The sequence below is a fragment of the Oryza sativa genome, chromosome 8, assembly GCF_034140825.1.
Source record: "Oryza sativa Japonica Group chromosome 8, ASM3414082v1".
NCBI lineage: Eukaryota > Viridiplantae > Streptophyta > Magnoliopsida > Poales > Poaceae > Oryza > Oryza sativa.
This window is the reverse complement of record NC_089042.1, coordinates 7,385,432-7,408,126: the sequence shown is the minus strand read 5'-3', so window position 1 is coordinate 7,408,126 and position 22,695 is coordinate 7,385,432. Positions and strand designations below refer to the sequence as shown.

General features: G+C 43.3%; 2 protein-coding genes across 15 annotated transcripts; both read left to right on the top strand.

Moving 5' to 3' along the window:
* Positions 1-5,519: 5,519 nt before the first annotated feature.
* On the top strand, positions 5,520-6,555 carry LOC136351375 (uncharacterized). The gene is made up of 3 exons (XM_066303427.1): positions 5,520-5,769; positions 5,845-5,907; positions 5,994-6,555. The coding sequence occupies exons 1-3, from the start codon at positions 5,619-5,621 to the stop codon at positions 6,431-6,433; spliced, it is 654 nt and encodes a 217-aa protein (XP_066159524.1). The 5' UTR covers positions 5,520-5,618; the 3' UTR covers positions 6,434-6,555.
* A 1,967-nt stretch (positions 6,556-8,522) lies between these two features.
* On the top strand, positions 8,523-17,834 carry LOC4344961 (VIN3-like protein 2). Of its 14 annotated transcripts, none has more exons than XM_066303426.1 (8): positions 8,523-8,695; positions 9,021-9,099; positions 9,224-9,244; positions 9,441-9,529; positions 14,904-15,576; positions 15,919-16,244; positions 16,418-17,293; positions 17,452-17,834. In XM_066303426.1, exons 5-8 carry the CDS (start codon positions 14,912-14,914, stop codon positions 17,457-17,459), a joined length of 1,875 nt encoding a protein of 624 aa, XP_066159523.1. In that variant the 5' UTR covers positions 8,523-8,695; positions 9,021-9,099; positions 9,224-9,244; positions 9,441-9,529; positions 14,904-14,911; the 3' UTR covers positions 17,460-17,834. The 14 variants fall into 14 exon arrangements, with proteins under 14 accessions (XP_066159523.1, XP_066159522.1, XP_015650134.1 ...); XM_066303425.1 differs by having other exon boundaries at positions 9,436-9,529; XM_015794648.3 differs by lacking the exon at positions 9,441-9,529.
* The last annotated feature ends 4,861 nt before the right edge of the window (positions 17,835-22,695 follow it).

The following is a 22,695-nucleotide window of genomic DNA, read 5'->3' as shown; positions in this document are numbered from 1 at the left end:
GGGGCCGGCTATTTTGCAGGCGGCCCCTTGCCGCCCTCTGGCCGGGCGGCAGGCCTCGCTGCCTATAAAAGGCCTGCTGCCCAGCCCCCAGCCCTCATTCTTCTCTCCTCAATTCCAGTGAAAAAAAAAGAAGAGAGGGGAGGAGAAGAGAAGAAGGGGCGAAGCCCTGCCGGATTCAGACGCCGATTTCAGGTAATATTCATAGATCCTATATGTGACTATTGAGTTAAATAGTGTGTATTCTTTAAAAATTTGTTTGAATAAATGCATTATATTTTTAGGGTTTCAGTTGTACTAATCTAGAAGTGCGTATTGTAGATATCGGTAAGTACGTAGATCTGCTAGTTTGGAATCAATACATTACCGTTGCATTGGCTTACACAAGAAGATATTACGTTGTAGATGTTTATTGCATGAAAGAGTAATATGATCTAGTTATTTCGTTGACAGATATGTCGAACAAACAAATATTCCAAGTTTACCATGGACCAGGAAACGTCCGTTACGGGCCAACTAGGGTAGATCTGTCAGATTTTATTGTATCAGAAAGGGGAATTGATAGACCGGCTGAGAGGAGTGTACCTTCTATAAAAGGATGGTTAATGAGGGGTTTGAGAGTTGATCCACAGACAAGTGACATAACAATCAATGTTATAGTAAGTCGGGCAACTGAGGGTTTTTATTGGGAACTAATGCCAGTTCAAAACTCTCGAGTATGGAGATGGTATTTGGAAAATGCATTGCAACGCGGGTGGCCTCTAGCTTTGGTTCCGTTTGTTCACCCGAAGGATCCAGGTGTGCAGATGAACATGGATGATGGCGAGGGACCAAGTGCTGAAGTAAACGAGACTTCTGTGGAGGAGGTCAACGCACGAGAGGACGGGGGCGTAGTAGCTCCAGTGGGCATTCAACCAGGTGGAGTGGCCGACGAGGGGGAGACTGTCGGTGCCATTGTGGATGAAATGGAGAAGGAGGATTCTGACAACGAGCGTGTAGAGGAAGGTGATTCGTCAGATGATGAGACGGATATTAATCCAGCAGAATGGGCTAGTGAGGATTTTTCTGGGCTGATCGTCTCTGAAGAGGATAGTGTGAGATGGGAGTACAAAGAAAATGAGGTTATTTAGGGAGCGATTTATAGTAGAGCAGAAGATATGAAGGAGGCGGTAAAACATTTTGCAGTGTCACTTCATAGAGAGTTTTGGGTTGCCAAGTCGAACCGGTCGCAATATGAAGTTCGGTGTGTTAAAGAAAAAGATGGTTGTCCCTGGAGAGTGCACACGTATAAGGGGAAATGGAAGGATTATTGGACAGTGTCAGTCGTTACCAAGCATACATGTTTTCTACCTGGTGTTCAGAAATACCACAGGAACATTACTTGTGCATTTGTTGCATCTGAGATGTATGCGCATGTCATCGATAATCTCACATATGAACCAAGGTCAATAATCCGACACATCGAAGAGACATACAAGTATACTATTAGCTATGCCAAGGCCTGGAGGGCCAAACAGAAAATAATAGAGATGAGATTTGGAACTTACGAAGCCTCGTATGACAATTTGCCACGCCTGCTTGGTGTTATCGAAGAAAGAAACCCTGGGAGCTCTTACGAAGTGAAGAAATTCCCCTCAATTGAACATCCTAGCAAGAGTGTGCTGCAAAGGGCGTTCTTAGCTCTACATGCATGCAAGATGGCATTCGTGAACTGTCGTCCTATTCTCTGTATTGATGGGACATTCTTGACAGGAAAGTATCGGGGCCAGATACTAACAGCAATAGGGGTAGATGGGAACAATCAGGTATTGCCCTTGGCATTTGCTTTTGTTGAGAGTGAGAATACCGACAGCTGGTACTGGTTCCTGAAATTGGTTAAAACAAAAGTTGTTGGTATGAGGCCAAATGTGTGCCTGATACATGATAGGCACACTGGCATTCTGCGAGCGATAGAAGAGTTGCAGTTTGGGAGTATGGAACGAGGATACCCCGGTGTTTGGGAAGATGCACAGAGTAGGTGGTGCATGCGTCATATGGGAGCTAATTTCTTCAAGTAATTCAAGAACAAGGAGCTCATGAACATGTTCAAGAGGCTGTGCAATCAGAACCAGGAGAAAAAAATTCAATGAGCTTTGGAAGAGATTAGATGAGTTGACAGCAAAATGCAGTGATCAGCGTGCAGCGGCTCCATCGACCGCCGTTGCTGACCCTCCTCAAGCTCTTGGACCTCTCCCAACGGATAGTCCAACATTGGTTAGAAGAACTGGATTGGAGATTCGGAAATTTTCTCAATGGATTCTGCATGAACCAAAAGAGAAATGGGCCAAGGCGTATGACACAGGTGGTGCTAGATATGGAATAATGACAACAAATTTGGCAGAAGTTTACAACTGGGTGATGCGCGGTGTCCGTGGACTGCCACTAGTTGGCATAGTGGAGTTCATTTTACATGGGACATGCAGGTATTTTAGGGATCGGTTCCAGGCAGTTCTTCCCTCTATGCCGAACAACAGTATTTTGTTTGGAGCTTTCATGTAGAAAAAGCTAGAGGAGTTGCGTAAAAAGGCCATGAAACATCGAGCTCTAGTGCAAGGTATCCAACAGCACAGGTTTGAGATACTATGTCAAGATAAGGCAGACAAGGGTATCTACCGCAAGAGAGTGAAGCAGGAGTGTGTTCTCAAAGCCGACGGCACATGTCATTGCTCTTGTGCAAAGCCGAAGCTGCTCCACAGGCCATGCACCCATGTCATTGCTGCCGCAGCGGAGTGTGGCATACCAGATGCAGTATATGTGTCACAGTACTTCAGTAAGCAAGCAATATATCATACATGGAGCAGCGAGATTTATGGGTTCGGCATAGCTGGGGAGTTCACAGAGACTAACGATGAAATACTCAATATTCCTGACCCATCGAAGCTCCGAGGCAAGGCTGGAAGGAGGAGGACTCATCGCATCCGCAACGATATGGACGAGTCGGAGGCTGGCATGGTGAAGCGTTGCAGCAAATGCGATGAACATGGGCACACCTACAAGCATTGTCCTAAAGACAAGGAGAAACCAAGTGCGGCGGAGGCAGGACTATCAGGATCAGCAGCAGATGGAGCTCGCCCTACGGGTGAAGGCACTACCTCCACTCGACCACGTCCTAGGCGTCGTCGTGCCACGTCTGGCTACGTGGTGTAGTTCTTATGTTCTATGTCGGCATGTGGATTTGCTTGTAATTCGTTTCAAACTTATCGATGTGTTTATGTTTCGTCGTGTAATGTCAGACTTCGGCATGTCATGTCTTTAGGTCTCGTGATGTAACGTCGGACTAAGGCGCCTAACGTCTTTAGGTATGTTGATGTATGTCGGACTTCGACACGTAATGTTATGTTATATTATTGAACTCTACATATATGTTAAATTGCACGTCATCGTTATGTACCATTAGTAACGTTTGCTATATTTAAATAGCCTGTACTCTTGTTGTACATAATTAATCTCATGATTTTATTACTATTTTATAATTTTGCAAGTTATCTTTTGTTTTACATTACTATTTTTTGAATTGTTATAACACGAAACACTATATTTTTCAGAGATGGCACGTCAGGATACACCTCAGTTGTTGGACCCGGCGATAGATCACCGACACCGGTCTCACCTTACTGCGGTGCAGGGGGCTCAGCTTGGGACGTTCCGGGCACGGACGTGCGGTGAGCTACTCACGGTTCACGACTCTTTTGTCGAGAGGTACGAACAGTGTTTTACTATAAGTTAGTTGCACTGTAATATTTTTTATAATGACATATTAATTTGTTATTGCAGGCTACGTGAGGCCGGCCTCCTATCGATGTGTTGGCTAGTGGAGGCTGCGGCCGGCGACGCGGACCCGGCCAGACGATGGACTGTGGACAGGTCCCTCCTAGCAGCTTTGGTCGATCGATGGAGGCCAGAGACGCACACTTTTCACTTGCCGTGCGGTGAGGTAGCCCCTACCCTACAGGACGTATCGTACTTGTTGGGGCTACCGCTCGCGGGAGACGCTGTTGGGCCAGTGACCACGGCTGTGGACTGGCAGGACGATCTGACAGCACGTTTCGCACTAGTACAGCGCGCACCGCACCTCCCGCTCGAGCCGTTGGCACACCACTGCAACACCGGACCTACGAAGAGGTGGCTGCTTCAGTTCACCGTGAGTGTTTTTGTACCGAAATGACAATCGTATTACATATTTAGTCCGCAGTTAAGGTGCCTAACATTTTATCGACGGCTTGCAGGTTGAGCAGCTACAGGCGGAGGCCGACGAGTACTCCTACAGCCGATGTTTGGAGGCGTACTTGCTCTGGCTTTTTGGCTGGGTGATGTTCTGTGGCGGTCACGGGCACGCGGTCGACAAGGGACTCGTGCACTACGCCAGGAGCATCGCCGACGCCGCGGTAGGCGAGGTGCCTCAATGGAGCTGGGGTTCCGCGTTATTGGCGGCTCTGTACCGTGCACTTTGTGAGTCTTGCACGAAGACGGATCCCAGCACAACCTTTGGTGGGTGCCCTCTCTTTTTTTCTATCTGGGCAGCTGAGAGGATTGCGATCGGCCGCCCTGAGGTGGACCAGCACGCGTACGAGGAGTCACTGTACGAGGAGCAACCAGAGGTCGACTACCCTACGATGGGTACTCTGTGGTGCCATCGTCAAGTACGTTGCATCGATCTTATCGTATTGTTAAGTTAATTGCTAAGTTCATTATACATCACATCAATCGTCTTGTATTGCAGCGCCGATGGGCTCACGTCCAGGTTAGGCGGTCATATCCTGAGTTTGTTATGGAGTTCGACCGCCTTCTGCCGACTGACGTCGTGTGGGAGCCCTACAGTGCCGCGGCTACCCAGGCTCGTGCGCCGTTGGGTCTGTTCACACTCTGCACCAGGGACCAGGCGTACTGGATGACTACGGTTCCGATGGTCTTCGACATCTGCGTTGAGCCTCACGCCCCTTTCCGCGTAATGCGGCAGTTCGGCTTCCGTCAGCCCTTTCCAGTACCGTTTCCGACTACCGTCCCAGCTGCTGTTCACCGGTAAGATCTTGCACTACGCTTTCCGTTGTTGCATTAAAATCTGCCTGTTCACAATAATTTGTAACATCTGTCGTTTCACACTAATATTACACATTAATTCGCAGGTACTCGTGCAAGGGTCAGCAGTCAGCTGGCGACTGGCCCGCCAAGTTGGCGACTTTTGTTGAGGACTGGTTGCTCGCAACCGAGGAGGTCGTGGACCACGAGGAAGAGCCACACACTGAGGAGTCGTACCAGGCCTACCTACACTGGTACCAGCCACGCACCCATACTAGGGTCACCTTCGCTCCCTTGGAGCAGCAGCCCCACGTTGCGAGCACTAGAGACCTCTATGCCATGCACCGCGACCAGGACTTCGCTCGTGCTGTGAGTACCCTGCATCGCACCATTCCTTTATGTTTTCATGTCTTTCTCTTCGTCAAATTTTACGAATATTTACGAACAAATTAACCATGCAGGTCGACGACATCAACCGAGTCGTCGTTCACGGTTCAACGACGATCCAACGTTTAGGCGCGGGGATTCCGGTACCCGTAGAGGAGCACCTGACGACGTACACGCGGATGGTGGAGTCGATGCGCTCGATTCTCCGAGTGCTCACCTATCGTGCAGACGACGTTGCTCGGGCAGACGCAGCTGTACAGCGGCCACCCGTACCGACTGGTCCCCATCCAGCTGCGCACGTTCCTAGGCCGACTCCCCCTCCGCACGGAGGTAAGTATTTTTATTACTATTTCTGTACATGCCTCGCACATATAAGTGAGCCGTTTCACTTGCCGATTGCTTCAGGGTTTCGTGCACCGTTCAGCACCCCGCCTTCCTCGGCTAGGCCTTCTGTTGTGCCCCCCACAGGTACTTAAAAAAACAACATTACTTCGACAATCAATTTACATACATTTTATGTCTTAGCTTACAAGGGTCCCGTTGTCGATGTGTAGGTTTCGCCCAGTTCGCTATGACGCAGGCCGCCCACTTCTCCCAGGCTGCAGGGTCAGCGTCTCAGGCAGCTGTGTCGACCTCGCACTCAGCGCAGTTCTGGCAGTACACCGGGACTTCGTCACAGGCAGCCGGCACGTCGAGTCAGGGTCCACCACTGGACCATGCTGGGACCTCGTCGGACCGCTTGCTGCCTTCCACCTTGCTCTTCGACATCACTGACTTCGACTTCGCTTCAGGCTCGATAGAGGACGTCATCGGCCCCTCACAGCTGGGAGGCGCACCGCCGGTGCAGACGCAAGACCAGGCACAGGCCACTCCTCCGCGGGACACTCGTGCTACCCGTGCTGTGCCACCGGATCGTTTCACCTACTCCCAGGACCACGTGCGAGCACAGGCCCGGAGGACCAAGCGTGGTCGCGGCGCGGGGCAGGGCCAGTAGAGCAGTCTTCTCTTTGTTTACTTGCTTCACTTTCCAGTACTGTATGCTTGTGTAATGACTACGTTGTTGTTATATGTGCACGATACCTTTTGGCGCATGCACGATACCTTTCGGCGCATGCACGACTACTTTCTGCCGCACCGATGCAGCCTCCTTTATTCGTGTGTGATACGAGTATTTGCCCGCCATTTGGCGCATACGACCAATGTAACTTTCGGCGCCGATCATGCATGTATCTTTCGGCGCCAATCAGGCGTACCCACCATACCCCACCACGTTCACATGTCAGGGGTATCACTCGATTTTTTGCGCCTATATAAGTCGCCTTAACGAGTGAGGCCTCACAATCTTTCAGAACTCAGTCACATTCAGTACTCTCTTCCCCACTTGCTTCATTACAAATCCGACCGGCTTTCGTCAATGGCTAGACGCCGGGGTGTTAAGGATCCAAACTGACGTAGCGATCCTTGTGTATACCTACTACCACCTTGGTGCCAGCGTCCTCTCTGCCTATGCGGTGATCGATGCCAACTAATGGCTTCGAGGAATCCTGATATTCGAGGAAGGCGCTTTTTTAGGTGCCCTAACTATGACCGTGAGGTATTTTATTATCTGCATATGCTTATTCATTTCGTATGGGCAATCGCTTTATTCTTCGTAACACTACTCTATTCGGCAGACCCGCACTACGGCTTGCGCATACATCGAGTGGGTCGATACAGAAAATCCCGTTCTCGACCTAACCACTTATTTACAAGAAGGTCGCTGGTATTTCGCATCCGAAAGTACTGAGCAATACTTACAGAGAAAAGCGGCTTATGAACGACAATGTCGTGAACAACAGAGCGACTAGCGGGTGCTAACTACGGCACTCCCTCCATGGGAAGCCCGTCCAAGATGCAGGTGTGGTGATCGTTGTCAGGTTCTTCGTTCCATAAATCCTACAACATTGGGTCGAAGGTTCTTTGTTTGTCCAAATATTCTTGACGACGATTTCATGGTAAGAATATTTTGATTACATGAATCCTTATTTTCTCACAACATTTACTAACTTTGCTTGCTTTACATATATTCTTTCCTCCCAGGAACCACCAAGGAGATGTCAATACAGAGAATGGATAGACACCAGAAGAGTTCTAACTCCACCTAACCGTGTTGTGCAGCTTGAACTACCAGAGCAATACAGGGTTACTAAAGCGCGGTTTGAGAGAGGAGAGGGAACCTCATGTAGGGGTTAGCTATTATCGGACAACTTGGCATATTGAAATTTTTACTGTCATGCTTCCTTGTCCCATTACTACATCGTCGTTGTGTTCAACTATTGCACTACCTCCCTCCTAGTCCGAATCTAATATCATCTATGTAACCGCAATGCAAATAGTTGTATCATGTTCAAATTGTACTACTATTTCTTCATGTTATATAATTCTCCTTGTTTAAGTCCATATAATGTTTCTACGACCCAGACTGCGATAGGCCTATATAAATTATCCGAGTACTAATACGTTGAATAAGGTACAAAATAATACCTCACTTAACATATGAAATTGCGCAACAACCAACTTCAATACATTTTTATAACAATATTAACAAGTTTTACCAATAAATACTTCTTTATTTATTATTAACATAACATAGAAAAATCTTTTGGCCGTACTGGCGGCAAGGGACCCAGATGAAAAAGTACGGCCGCAAGCTCTTTATGGGCGGCCAAGGGACCCAGATGAAAAAGTACGGCCGCAAGCTTTTTATGGGCGGCCAAAATTGCGATTAGGCCCTTGCCGCCCTTGTATGGGCGGCAAGGGCCTAATCGCAATTTTGGCCGACGGCGGCAGAAAGCGCGGTCGACCCACCGTCTGCCACGTCAGCTTGCTGCCCACCATTAGGGCGGCAGGGGCTATTTCTGTAATTTTTTTTTTTTGTCGATAGATTATTTCTGTAAATATTAAAAAAAATCTAAAAACGAAAAAAATTCTCGTGTCGGCCCCGCTTTTCCTTCCGCATGACCCAGAAGCGATCGGTGGGCCCGTGGGCCAGCGAGGTTATTTGTGGGCCAATTTTGTTGCCGTGGGCCGAGGCGAACCCGCCCGATGCGACCAGGGCCGCTCCGTTCCGCCACACGATCTTGGTTCGCTTCGTGCGACTCCTCCTCCTCTTGCGCCGGTGCCGACCTCGCCTCGCCTCGCCTGCGTCGCGTCGATCTCGCCAGCGGCGGCGCCAGCCGGCCGGCGTCTGCTGCGTCCTCCGCATCCTCGCTCGCCGGTGAGCATCCATGGCCATGCTCATTCTCATCTCGCTCTACCCGCGCTGTTTTTTTCGAATTCGCGTTAGCCCTAGCTTTTCTTCTAGATCTGGAAGCAGCTTTTCTCTTTGCACTTTTTGCGTTAGCCCTTGCAATAACAATAGTAACAGTTTAATCTGTTCCCAATAGAGAATTTTGGGGTTCAACCGAACCCTCATGTCCCAGCTAGGTCCGCCCCTGTCAGTGCGACTGCCTTGTTGCAACTTTTTTTTTTGTTTTTGGTTATACTCCTATCAACTATTCCTGAGTGTACAATGCGATAAGATTTTGTTCCCTTCCCTGCAGAGAGTTGGGGTCAAGCAAAGTTGGTTGTTTTTTACTCGAATGTCGTGAGGAACACCGAGGAATCCTCCAGTTTCGCATGGTAGGGTCCAATGCCTTTTTCTGACTAAAAAGCTGTTGGTTTTGTTAAGTGTTGTTATCACCATTTTATGAAATGTTTACATGTGCCCAACAACTTAGTATTATCGTTTTCTCCAACCATGCAGAGACCCATATGTTGAACAAAGGTGAAGCTGTGCTGTGGAGACCTGATAAAATTTTCTAATAATGCTTGTGCAAATGAAGAATACTGTTCATCTCACGCTATTCCTGTGTTCTTTCTCAAGAATGCTTTGCTCCTATTCTTTTATTGAAATCAATTTGTGTTATTATCTTCCCATTCGTAAGGTGCTGACTAGTTCACTTTTTTATGTCATAGAGTAGGAAGGTTCTCTGTACTGCAAGTGTTTGGATTTCCTCGAGCCGAATGAGCTTTCACTGGTGGATGTGGTAATAAAAGTCCCTGTTTTCAGGTATACGCTGACTGTAGTGTTTTGGGGATATACGCTACACTAATAATAGAGAACACATACAAATTAATCCCTATAAGTGAACTGGAACTACTGTGTTATTAGTGTGTTGGCCAGATTTGGATGACTAAGGTCAAATGCTAAAAATCATTTGGAATCTTTCAAAAAAGGACCATTTGGATTACTATTCCGTACATGCTCTCAGGCCCTTCCACGTTCTACTTTTCTAATGGCATAAGTAATGTATCTGCCTTGATTTGCACCACCAATATCAGCTAATACTTTAGTTCCTGTTCCATCTCCTGAAAACAATGGTCCTTCAATTTCGCAGTATCAGTCCTTTCACTGTATGCTTTCCTACCCAAGCTTCTCCTTCATATATTTAAAAGAATGGGTAAATATAGAACAGAATAAAGTGGCTACACTATGGATCAGTCCGGTGAACAATTATTGTGACACAGTTTTTTTCCCAATAAACTGGGCATGTCTTGTGAAACAGAGTGATCTCTGTCTTTATGATAGACAAATAACTATGTTGGAGTTTGCTAGAACTACTTGTAAGGAAGATGCCATTAAGTGACCACCTGAAATCGTGTTGTAGTGTCATTCCATAACATTTATTTAAGATTTCTCCAATGGAAGTTGTATCTAAATATGCCTAATATTTTGCATATGTAGTGTTTGCTCTTTGGAATTATAAATCATTCTAGGATGCTGTTCCAATCAGTTTGGGAAGCTCAGGTTTTCATCAAAGACGATTAGTAAAATTTCTGTCAGTCTGCAAAATTTGTGGTATGGTAAAATTCCTTTAAAGTATAGAAAATTTAAGCTGACAAACAAAAGTTAGGGCCATTGTATATTACATCAAAAGATTGTTTCATTCTGTTGCTATCAATCTTAAATAACGATTTCAGGGTGCAGGATCCAGGTTCCCATTGGGCCACGTGGCACTTTACAAATTTTTGTAAGGCTACTCTGAAATTGTGCCACGTGGCCTCCCCTATGCATATTTAAACTGCATTCTCCTGTCCACTGAACTGTTAGGAAAACTCTGGAGTCAATAAATCACCTTTGCCTGACCCTTGTGAAGAAGTTAGAGATGTAACCCATCCGAAGTCTCTAGAAAAATTAAGGTATTACATGGTCCTTCACGTGTATTAAGTATAGGCAGTCAAAAAGGTAAAATTCTCTACACGCACAAACTATTTCAGTACTCACATAGTCACATATTGATTTCCAAGACCTTGGATGCTTTAACTTTTCAAGACTGGTTTTAACTTTTAATACAAAGAGTAATCTTTTATATATGGCTCTGCGTATTAAGCTGACAATTAGAGTCATTTGCCTAAAAAGTTACGCCTTAAATAAATTTCGTAATTTTCCTATAGGTTGACAAATTCTGTAAATCATACTAATTCAAAAGACACATCTTCCAAAGTATTTGTTCAAGGTATGTATATACGCTTAAACAAATTAATCTTCCATTAGCAAAATTTGTTTTCAGGTTGAATTATAATTATACACCAGACAAGTACAGCTAGCTAAATGCGGCAGAGAAGAATTAGCCATGCATAAACTAATTAACCATATTACTCTATTTGTTGATAATATTGCTCTAATTATGTTCCATTGTACCTATGATTAGCTTATATTATTTTTAAGATGTGGGGGGTATCGTATATGAGACTACAGAGGGGACTAGGTGACACTGGTAGATTAGCACAAGAAATGTCTCTTAGAGAGACTTGTCAAAAACTATATCCTTTAGTTTTCAGTCCACTAATCATCTAATCTTACTAATTATTAATAGGTGTTAATCACTCTGTCTAATGGAAGAGAAAAACAAAGGTTTGAAAGTAAATAGGCAAGTACTACACATAATTTTGCTTTCTGTATTAATTCTTTTACAATGCTTAAATCTTTACATAAATACGGTTATTATTACAGGTTAATCGTTCGTCAACCTTTTCAAAATTCATTAAATAGGTTCTTCTAAATCTACAAGTGTATAGATTTTTTTTAAAGAAAAGAAATTATCAAGTACTGCATTTGAAACTTTAAACAACAACAACAATAATTGTTCTAAATAAGTAAATATATCATAGCTATAAGTTGGTGTGCCGATGGTGCGCCAATTTTCTACGATATGGAAGCGGCGAATTGGGAAAGGATAGGGTGGTGAGATTTTATATTTGTTTCTAATTTTTAGGGTATTCAGTGTAATGTTGGACTACTCTATAAATTTGAAAAACATATGGACTAAAGTAAGAAATATGATTGCCCGACATGAAAAATCAAAGCTATCTCTAGAGTTACTTTGCATTATGGGATAAACAAATTTGAGACATGTTACCTCATCCTACATGATACTTTGAGGTCCTTTATAGGAGGGTCTTGCACTATGAATGTCCAAAGAGAGGTGGTATAGCTATAGTTTTCCGAATTATACATATGGAGCTACGAATTATGACATCTAAATGGTGTACTACTTGCAATAGAAGATATGGAGGCGTGTCCCTATCCATTCACATGTGGCTCTTCAAATAGCACGTGAACTTTGTTGCCCTCTCGTAGTCATGACAATATTTTCGACTACTGAGAAGATAAGCAAATATTGAGAAAAAAAAGAGAGAGCGTGGTAGATATACAAATGATAAGATTTTTAACCATCAAAATAATGGATTTAATAATCCTAAAGTAAAAGAAATAGAGAGAATTTAAAAGGTTATAATTAGGCCGAAAGAAAATAAAAATATGGGAAGAAGGAAAAGAACAAAATATTTTCCATTTCTTTCATAACCAGTTAAAAAAACAATCCAACTGTTAGGGCAATTGTAAGAAACCTCTAATTATTGAAGTCCCAAACGATTTTCATATAAAACTTCGCCTTTTAGCCTTATCTTATTAATAATAATCAAATTGACCATCAACCAACATATATTTGACATCATTCTTTTTTTCCTCTGTAATTTAAATATTTACAAATATAATGTTTTCATAAAATTGAAAAACTGCTAAAAGATCTCTTTAAAATGTTACGCTTTTACGAATAACAATAAATAGTACGTGTAGTATAAATATGGTTTGCTATATGGATGGTGCGCTAACGGCGCACCAATTTTCTAGTGTTATCTAATTGCTGATCGATCCTGATCGCCAAGGGACCGATCAGGTCAATTCATCGTCGATCAGCCTTGATTCATCGTCGATCAGCCTTGATTAATCGACCTGATCGATACTATGTATACCAGAACCTATATTCTATATAGTGCACAGTATAAAGCAATCACAGTGCATAATTGATGGCAGGATGGTCAATTACTTGCCGTAGTATAAAGCAATCATTGTATAAAGCAACCAGCAGTAGTAGCACATCTTCACATGTGCTAAACCCTAAGACTTGTTCTAAAAATGATCATAGGTGCTCTGATCAGACGATTAATCGCGCCTGATTGACGATTAACCGGACGATCAGATTTCTGATCGAATGAATGTCCCTAATCGGATTCAGGGGATTGATCAGGACAATTAATTGCGATTAATCGGACGATCAGATAACACTGATTGCTATAGCAATAGCAGTTGCTTTCCTCTCTCCAGTCTCCACCATAGGTTGTGTGGAGTCCACCCAAGAATTTCTCTTGTTCCCTTGTTCACTCTTTCTTTTTTTCTTCGTCCGTGTTTATCTACTTTTGTTGAATCGACAGTTGTTCAAAATCTTGGATTTGTTGGCCAGTTGGTAGACTCATGGTTTTTAAGGCAGTAAGGCGTCCTAAGGCGACCCCGGACTGCCTTATCGCCATAGCGGTAAGACGTAAGGCGAGGCGACACCTTAGGCACTCCATACTAATTAGGTGGCAAACAAAATAATCTAATATGCTAGCAAATCAAAGTTGCATTTTAAGAGCAGTACAACGCGCATATATATACCTTGTTCTTGGCAACTCTTGAGCCCACTAGATGGTTATAATAATTACTTAACAAGATATCAATTTATTAACTACTAACAGGGAGTCAGGGATGCAGGGGAGGGGCAGGGAGTAAAACAGAGCAGTAGAGGAAGGAGTTTAGTAGATGAAATGTAGAGGAGAGAGAGGAAAGACCACAACATAGTACTCTCTCCGTCCCTAAATATTTGACGCCGTTGACTTTTTGAAATATGTTTGACAGTTAGTCTTATTCAAAAAATTTAAGTAATTATTAATTCTTTTCCTATCATTGATTCATTGTTAAATATACTACTACTACTCAAGTTTTTGAATAATATTCACAAAAGTTTTTGAATAAGACGAATGGTCAAACATGTTTAAAAAAGTCAACGGCGTCAAATATTTAGGGACAAAGGGAGTGGCAAAAGAGGGAGAAGAGTACATAGGATGTAGAAGAGGGGGGAGGAAACACCAAAACAGAGCAGCAGAGGAAGGATAAGAGCAGAGCAGAGGAAGGTGCAAAGCAGGATCACGTAGAGCAGAGAAAGAAACAGAGGAAAGTAGAGGGTGGAGGGAAGAGAAAGAAGAGCATGCCCGCTTAGTTTTTGTGTCAATGGAGGACCAGGATGATGGCGCAGGTGCCGAGGACCAGGATGATGGCGCAGGCACAGGATAGGCACATGTGACAGCTGGGATTGCCGCTAGGGATGGAGAAGTCACCAGGGATGGATCGCCATCGCCACAGCCTCAGGCTCCAGCGACCCTCTTTCTGTTGTTTTCTCCCTGATTTGGTGGGATTTGGTGCGTGGGGACCTTTTCACCCCTAAGATTGGCGCTTCTGTTAGTTCTGTTTCGTGCCCAGGGCCGCACCAATTTTTTTGGGCCCTTCAACCAATCGCGGCAAAAACTGCGCCTTCAACTTCCTCTGGCGTCGCCTTTAACCGTTGTAGCACCTAAGGACGTGATATCGACGTCATAGCGACGCCTTGGGCATAAGGCGGACGCCATAAACAATATGGTAAGGCGGGCTAGACGCAGTGACTCCTGGCACTGGCAGCGCCTTACCTCCATAGCGACGCTATGGCGACGCCTTGACACTTAATTTTGGATTTTTTTTAACTGTAGTACAAAATACAAGTTATTATAAAATCCCAACTAAATTGATTGAGTTAAATTGGGTTTTGGTTGACTTACGAAGTTATGGTCATCCATTGGATTGTTGCCAGGTAGTCAGCTGATTGTGTATATGACTCAACTATACATTTTGTTTGTTGGTATCAGTATATGATACTATCACTTATTGTGTCCTTTAGATGTCAATCTGCATTTTTACTCTGTCCGTTGCAGCACACTTACTTTTCTTTCTTTATTTGTATATACTCATCTCTATTGAATCCTTGCTAGATGGTATTTGCTATAGGCCTGGACCTCATTATTCTATTTTCCAGGATTTTTCATGGACCCGGGAAAACACAATGGAATGAGTCTGAAGGACAGAAGAGAATTAGTATATGAAGTTTCACAATGGCCACAAGGTGCCTCTGAGATTTTACAATGTTGGACTCGCAGAGATCTTCTTGAGCTTATCTGTGCTGAGTTGGGCAAGGAGAGGAAATACACTAATGTTCCAAAATCTAAAATGATTGCTTATCTGTTAAAATTAGTTTTACGAAAGAATGGACAGCCAAAGGATGATAATGCAAATGCTTCAATTTTGGGGCAGAATAACAAAGATGACACAGAGAAGAAAGAAAATGAGGAACAGCCACATCATTTCAGCAGAAGTGCAAAGTCTGACTCATCAATGTGCAGAGAGGCCCAAGCTGGTAGCACAGCGGTATGCCGAAATGTTGCATGCCAGGCTACTTTGAACTCTGGAGATGCGTATTGCAAGCGTTGCTCTTGCTGCATTTGCCATAAATATGATGAGAACAAAGATCCTAGCTTATGGTTGGTTTGCAGCTCTGATACACCGTACTCTGGCTATTCATGCGGCACATCATGCCACCTAAAGTGTGCTCTAAAGAATAAAAAAGCTGGCATTTTCAAGAATGGGTGCAACAAGAAGTCAGATGGTAGTTTTTACTGTGTTTGGTGTGGGAAGATGAACTGGCTAATGAGGTATCTCTTTGCTATTTTAATTATAACATTCCAGTTATTTATGTGGAAACAAACACATCTAAAATTGTGTTCTGCATGTTATCCTAATTCTGAAGTAGCATGGTGTGGTACTGATCCCTGACCAAAACTGTCCTTTTTTTTTGGTAGCATGCATTGCTCAGCTTTAATATCATGTTTTTGTGTTAAGCAATTCATCTGATACTTTATATATTGAAAATTTGTGCCAGTTTTACAATCTACCCATTCTCATTTTGGCACTTACAATCTTGGTCTTGTATTAAAAAATCAAGAGTATTCACAGTGAAATTTTACCTCTAGATTTCACCTCTTACATCATTGCAGGAATCTGCGTAAGCAGCTGGCAATTGCAAGAGAATCTAGAAGAGTTGATGTACTGTGTGAGCGTTTGTCACTGACTCATAAAATGGTGAAAGGGTCTGAACGTTACAGGGAACTGGCAAACATAATCAACTCAGCTGTGAAAATACTTGAGAAAGAAGTTGGTTGTGCATTAGATCAAGTGTCTGCAATCACGGGGCGGGGCATCGTGAACCGGCTTTGTTGTGGTGCTGATGTTCAAAAACTTTGTTCATGTGCACTAGAAATGGTAGACTCCACATTGAGTAGCACCCTGGACTTCGAAACAAACAATAATCTGGAAGCGCCAGGTAATTTTGTGATAGTATTGACTCACACAAAACTGCAGTTCTACTCCGCAAAATTATCCCTGCAGAACTAGGCATTGTTATGCAAAGAGTTATTTATGATCTTCCAATGTTTTGCATACTACGACAATGATGTATTGACATTGTGTGTGAAGAGATTTTATCCACTTTTGCAGGTCCCCAGCCTCAAGTATTTTTTGTGGAGATTACTCCATTTTCTGTGCTTGTTGTATTGAAGTACCAGGATAATATCGCTGAGGAGATTGATGGTTGCAAAGTTTGGCACCGAAGTGCAAACATGGCCAACTATCCAGCAGAGCCCACTTGCCACGTTCTTAGACCAAATACAAGGAGTCTTTTTTCAGGTCTAAGCCCTTCTACTGAGTATTTCTTCAAGGTTTTGCCTTTTGGCTGTTCACAGGGATATGGCGAATGGGAGGTAAAATGCTCTACACGAAGCCTTAACCATGGCAGCAGCCAGTGCTCAACACAGAATTCCGAGAGTATGTCCATCAAGGAGGATTTGGAGCAGCATCAGAAAAATGAGTTGAATCTGAAGAACAAGCAGTGGTGGGGCATTCAATATGACTCACCCTCGGCAAACTCGAATGAGAACGATGTGTGTCCTGACCTGCACCCTAAGCGAGCTAAGCTCGCAAAGTTGGACGGTGCAAGTGACAACGACGAAAGCCAGTTGCTGCCAACATCAGAAGTTTTACCATTCATGAGCTCTAATTCTTCACTTTCAGAAGTTCCAAGCAAACCTGACTGGGTTAGCAGCACCCCAGATTCCGCCTGCAAGAACCATGTTGAGAGGCAGTATGAATACAGTGTGAAGGTCATTAGATGGCTGGAGCATGAAGGGCACATGGACAAGGATTTCCGCGTGAAGTTCCTCACATGGTTTAGCCTGAAGGCGTCGGCACAGGAGCGACGCATTGTGAACGCCTTCGTAGATGCTCTGGTGAGTGATCCTGCGAGCCTGGTAGCACAACTGATTGATTCGTTTATGGAGGTTGTCTGCAGCAAGGAGAAGCCTGCTCAGCCGAATGGTGGGTGCTGCAACCTTTGGCATTAGAAAGTTCCATTGCCACTGAGGAATCTCACTATCATATTTTTGCCAATAATCATCTGCATCGAAAAGCTGAGCAATTCAAGCTATGGCTTATTGCTTTATTTGATCAATTTAACACTAGTTGCTGATTGCTAGGTTTCTGAACTGTGGTGGTGGTGGTGGTGGTTATGTTAGGTGTATGAACTAAGCTGAAGTTGTTGACAAGTGATTCCTGGAATGCTATAAATGGAGGTAGGTTTAGATGCTTCAAAACTGGTATCATCTTATCCATAATGATGATATATCATTTGTATTTTCCCCAAATCTCGTTGCTTAGTGATTGCTGACATAATCTTCTTTAGTTACACCAGTTTTATGAACTAGGCCTAAGTTGGTTACACTCTCTTGGAGCCAAACTTTGCCTAGCTAATGCTCATCTGCGATTGTTCAGTGACTGTAGACGAGCAACCGTATGCATCTAGTGGAAATTTCGTTGTTGGTTTGCAAGATTTGAATGCAGAAACCAGTGTTCCCCAGTCGACCGGACTAATCGTTGTCTATTTGTTACTCGCTAGTTAGTGGGAAATCGCGTTGAAACATACTTCCTATGTAATTAAGAAAAAGCAACTTTCGGATTCGAATCTGAATCTGGACATCTATCATTTGTTGTAGAAAATAACCAACTTCTAAGTTTGCCTATATCCACATTCAAACTCAAAAGTTTGTTTTGTTTTATAGAGGGTGTACGTATATACAATCTGTTTTCGTTTTGATGTTGCAATATTTGTGTGAATAATATTGTGTACGAGGCGACTATTTTGCTTATATTATCTTCATCCTCGGAGACCATACTCACGAGTACTACATCCGTCAAAAAAAAAAAACGAATCTAAAACCGAATGTGATACATTCTAGTATAACGAACCTGGACAAATGTATATCTAGATTTATAGTACTAGGATGTGTCATGTCTAGTATTAGATTGATTTTTTATAAGTACGGAGGAAGTATGTGTATTCTACGCTTTCATAAGTACGGAGGAAGTATGTGTATTCTACGCTTGGGAATACGAGGTTCTGTTTTCAACTCGAATTAATAATTGACGTGGTATCCCCACACTGAACTTTTCTTGATGTAACAGGAATCTAGTTACAAACCCACTATATACTAGCACTTTACATGCAAAAACATCACATCATCATCCACTAACAAGATACCACATCATCATCTATTAACAATTATTACATTTAAACATTATGCAATCATGTTATATTTCTATAATTTTATAACTTATTAAATTTTAGAGCTTTTAAAATACAAGTATGTTAAATCATCATCCCACATAGTTCACATAATATTTCAATATATCTCGTCATTTATTTATAATATCCTATGTACCTATATAGTTCATCCTAACTTAGGTAATGTGATTTCTCTCATCTCTTATTAACTCATATCACACATTACTTGTTTTTAGTCCTTAGATGATTATCTATGGTTCAAATTATCTTCATCTTTTTCTTCTCTTATTAAATCATATCACCTTAATTATTTTTAGCCTTAATGATTAATCTATGTTTCAAACTATCTGCCTCCTTTTCTTCTCTCAATATAAAATCATATCACCATACTTTTATATTTAAATCATCATTCTATAAACTATTTAAATTTAAATTATCATAAACCACACTAACTTAAGTTCATATTCTCTAGCTATTTTACATATATTTTACTTATAGGAAAAATCCATTTTACACCTCTAACTCTTATGCTTGTCCAAAATATACCCTCGAATTACAAAACCGGATATAATACACCCTCGAACTATCAATATCGGACACTTAACCCCCTCGGGTTGATTTTACCGTAGTTTTTGACACGTTGGTTGCCACGTCGGATGCCACATCAGATGCCACATCGGATGCCACGATAGCCCTCGCCACGTCAGTGCACAGCATAACATGGGCCGAGCCCATATTCTCTCCCTCCCCTCCTCTCTCTCTCTCCCTGCCCTATTCGTTCTCCTCTCTCTCACGACCGTTGGCAGTGGTGGCGGCGCGGAGCTGCGAGAGCGACGGCTACAGCGGCGGCGTTGAGTTGCGAGGGTGGCGGTGGCTGCATGGAGCTGCGAGGGCGACGGCAACGGCGACGGCGGCGGTGTTGAGTTGCGAGGGTGGCGGTGGCTGCGTGGAGCTGTGAGGGCCGTAACTACGGCGTCGGCATAGAGCTGAGAGGGCGGCGACGACGGCGTGGAGCTACGAGGGCGGCGGCTGCGGCGTTGGCGTGGAGCTGCGAGGGCGGCGGCATCGGGGAGCTGCTGCGAGAGCGGCCATCCAGCTGCCAGGGTTGCACGGACGGTCGCCGGCGGAAGCATCTGCATGCAGTCGTTCATGCACAACAACGACACCAACAACCACCGTTGATGATGATCATCACTAGCTCGAGCTGGATGGCCGGCTACTGATACTCCACAAGTAGTTCCCATGAAGACCCATCCAAAGGCGCGTGCGGCGACGACGCCCAGACCTTCCGCTGGCGACCGTCCGTGCAACCCTGTCAATGCCGCCGCCCTCGCAGCTCCACGCCAACGCCACGCAGTTGCCGACTTTGTAGCCGTCGCCCTCGCAGCTCGATACCGCCGCCACCCTCGCAACTCAACACCGCCGCTGTAGCCGTCGCCCTCGCAGCTCCACACCGCCGCCACTGCCAACGGTCGTGAGAGAGAGGAGAACGAATAGGTCAGGGAGAGAAAGAGAGAGGGGGAGGGAGAGAATATGGGCTCGGCCAGGAGAGAATATGGGCTTGGCCCATGTTATGTTGTGCGCTGATGTGGAAGCCGACATGTCAAAAACCACGGTAAAAACAAGGCAGTTCAAGGGTGTGTTAATTTCTCTTTACGACTTATTGTACCATACTAAACTTCCACAACAACGCGTATGGTTTTACTTGGTTATTATAATTTTTACATCGTACTATAAGGCCACTAAAAAGAACGGATTTGCTATCCTACTGTCGAGTTTTTAGGGAAAAAATACCTGATTTGCTATCCTACTGTCGAGTTTTTAGGGAAAAAATACCTGATGCTCGCGGCAAGGATCGAACATGAGACCTACAGCTTACATGCTCATTCAACTAACTAACTGCTCCATCCAATTTTTCAGAGTTACATATGAGTTACATATCAGTTATATTTCAGTTACATAGTAGTTACAATGTAGTTACACCGTAATTACATTGTAATTATATAGTAGTTACAATTGCAAGTTTTTCATTAAAAAACTGTCGAATGTTGTATAGCACTCCCAAAAAGAATTGATAATATGACAAGGATGTAGTAAACGACAAGACCAACAATAAAGAGGCAACATTATTAAAGAACCTATGTGCTATTAATAAACCTACCTCTGTAGTTGGCAAAAATTTACATCACCTCTGTAGTTTCTAAACTCCTCTCCAACGTCATCACCACTACACGTGACGACTCCCCAGCCACCCTCGATCGCTCCGCATCCGCCAGTCCGCCACCCACGACCACAACCACAAGTGCTGCTCAGCTCCGGTCGCTTGTAGAGCCCACAGCAAGCCCACGCAACCATGATCTCCTCCACTCCAACATCGGGGGTGCGGTGTCTCATTTGTTTGGGATTATAAGCAATTCATCGTAATAACTAGAGAGTAAATCATGACAATCTAAACGTAAAACCATACATGTATAACAACAAGAATATGCAAAATATACATGTTTTATATTAGGTGTGAACAATAGAAACAAGCATATCTAACTCATTTGCGCATATATAATAAAATGTGTTGAGAGCAGTGTTTATAATTAAATGGGTTGAGTTCTGAAATGTATTTCTTTCTATTTGAATTATTGAGGCCCAACATGTTCTTTCTTCAAACTGAAATAATATTTCACAAATTTTTGTTTACAGTTCAAAGTTAACTTCCCATGGGATTAAAAGTGATATATCACAGCCTCATATGTGTATTTTTGGAGTTTTTCTTACTTGCATAGAACTAAAAGGGATTAAATGTGTATTATTGCTGTTTTCCTTACTTGCATAGAAAAATATATTCCTAAAGCATGGGCATTGAACTAGTGCATACCTAAATTTTGCCTTGAGCACAACCGCTAGTTTTGACTTGTTTTTACTGCCATTTGCAGCATGACATAATTCCAAAGATTTGAGAAAGAGGAGCAAAGAGACTTGAGACATTTTCTTCCTCTTCAGGATAGGTCATGAGTCTGGTAGTGAATATTTTCAATACAAAACAAACATATTATCAAAATATATTTAGTATTAAATTTAGTGAAACTAATTGGTGTTGTAAATGTTACTAATTTTTTTCTATAAACTTAATCAAATCTAAAGAACTTTGATTAAAAAAAGTCAAACGACTTATAATATGAAACGGAGGGAGTACCATATACGAGCGGTTTAATTGAGAACAAGCACAATGGTATACATATATTTCATTTATGCGGTCATTATGTCGGTTCTTAGCTTTAATTAGCCAAGCCCCTACGGCTCAGAGCTGCGTGCGCAATAAGTTTTCTTTTAAAAATTTATCAAATGTAAATATAATTATAGTGTAATTGTATTATACCTTACCTATAACTTTAATGTAACATCTATATAACTTTCACATAATTTTGAATCTAGATTTCCTTCGAGATTCAAGCAAGTGGGAAAGTGAAAAAATGACTGTCCGTGGACAAGTGAGGGATTCAAGGTAATAGTATGTTACCACGGGATTTTTAAAAATTACATACATACAAGTTATAATTAATATAATTATACATAAGTTATAATAATATAATAATGCTATGATTATAATTTTAGAAGTGAATTTGTCGACAAGTTAAAATGTAATTATCAGATATGTATAACACACAGGCGGCACGCCAGCAGGGCGGCCAGCCACGTGAACACGCTCGATGGCGCGCTCGGTATATAGAGAGCTTGCTAGGTGAGAGCTACAGTACATAGCATCTAGTATGACTTACTTGTACAGTAGCAAAGTAGGAATTAATAAGCCTCTATGAATGTTTAATTAGCATTGCTAGCTTAATTTGTTGTATCGATCGATGATAGATTTGCGGTAAGATCGAATGCCAGCCATCCGTGTCTGTCCCATGCATGCATGATGCATGGGCATATGCATGTGGATCCACTAAAGCACAATCGATCTCTATTAGCTAGCTTGATGCCAGTCCTCTGATTTGAAGGGCTTGTCTCTATCACCACCGTCCTCGTGTAGAGAGGGATGAGAGCTTGGTCGGCTCTGGATTGGACGTTGAGGACGGCCGTCGCTATTCGCTAGCGTCAAGCTGAACGGATCAGACAACGGTGCCACGTTGGAGCAACCGAGCCGGCGGCGTTGATTACGAGTCGA

Excerpts from the sequence above, each read along its gene's own strand:
- LOC136351375 (XM_066303427.1), top strand. The coding sequence starts at position 5,619 with ATGGTGGAGTCGATGCGCTCGATTCTCCGAGTGCTCACCTATCGTGCA. Across the intron at positions 5,770-5,844 it reads GACTCCCCCTCCGCACGGAG|GGTTTCGTGCACCGTTCAGC; the intron begins GTAAGTATTTTT and ends CGATTGCTTCAG. Across the intron at positions 5,908-5,993 it reads TTCTGTTGTGCCCCCCACAG|GTTTCGCCCAGTTCGCTATG; the intron begins GTACTTAAAAAA and ends GTCGATGTGTAG.
- LOC4344961 (XM_066303418.1), top strand. Across the intron at positions 15,577-15,918 it reads AAGATGAACTGGCTAATGAG|GAATCTGCGTAAGCAGCTGG; the intron begins GTATCTCTTTGC and ends ACATCATTGCAG. Across the intron at positions 16,245-16,396 it reads CAATAATCTGGAAGCGCCAG|AGATTTTATCCACTTTTGCA; the intron begins GTAATTTTGTGA and ends TTGTGTGTGAAG.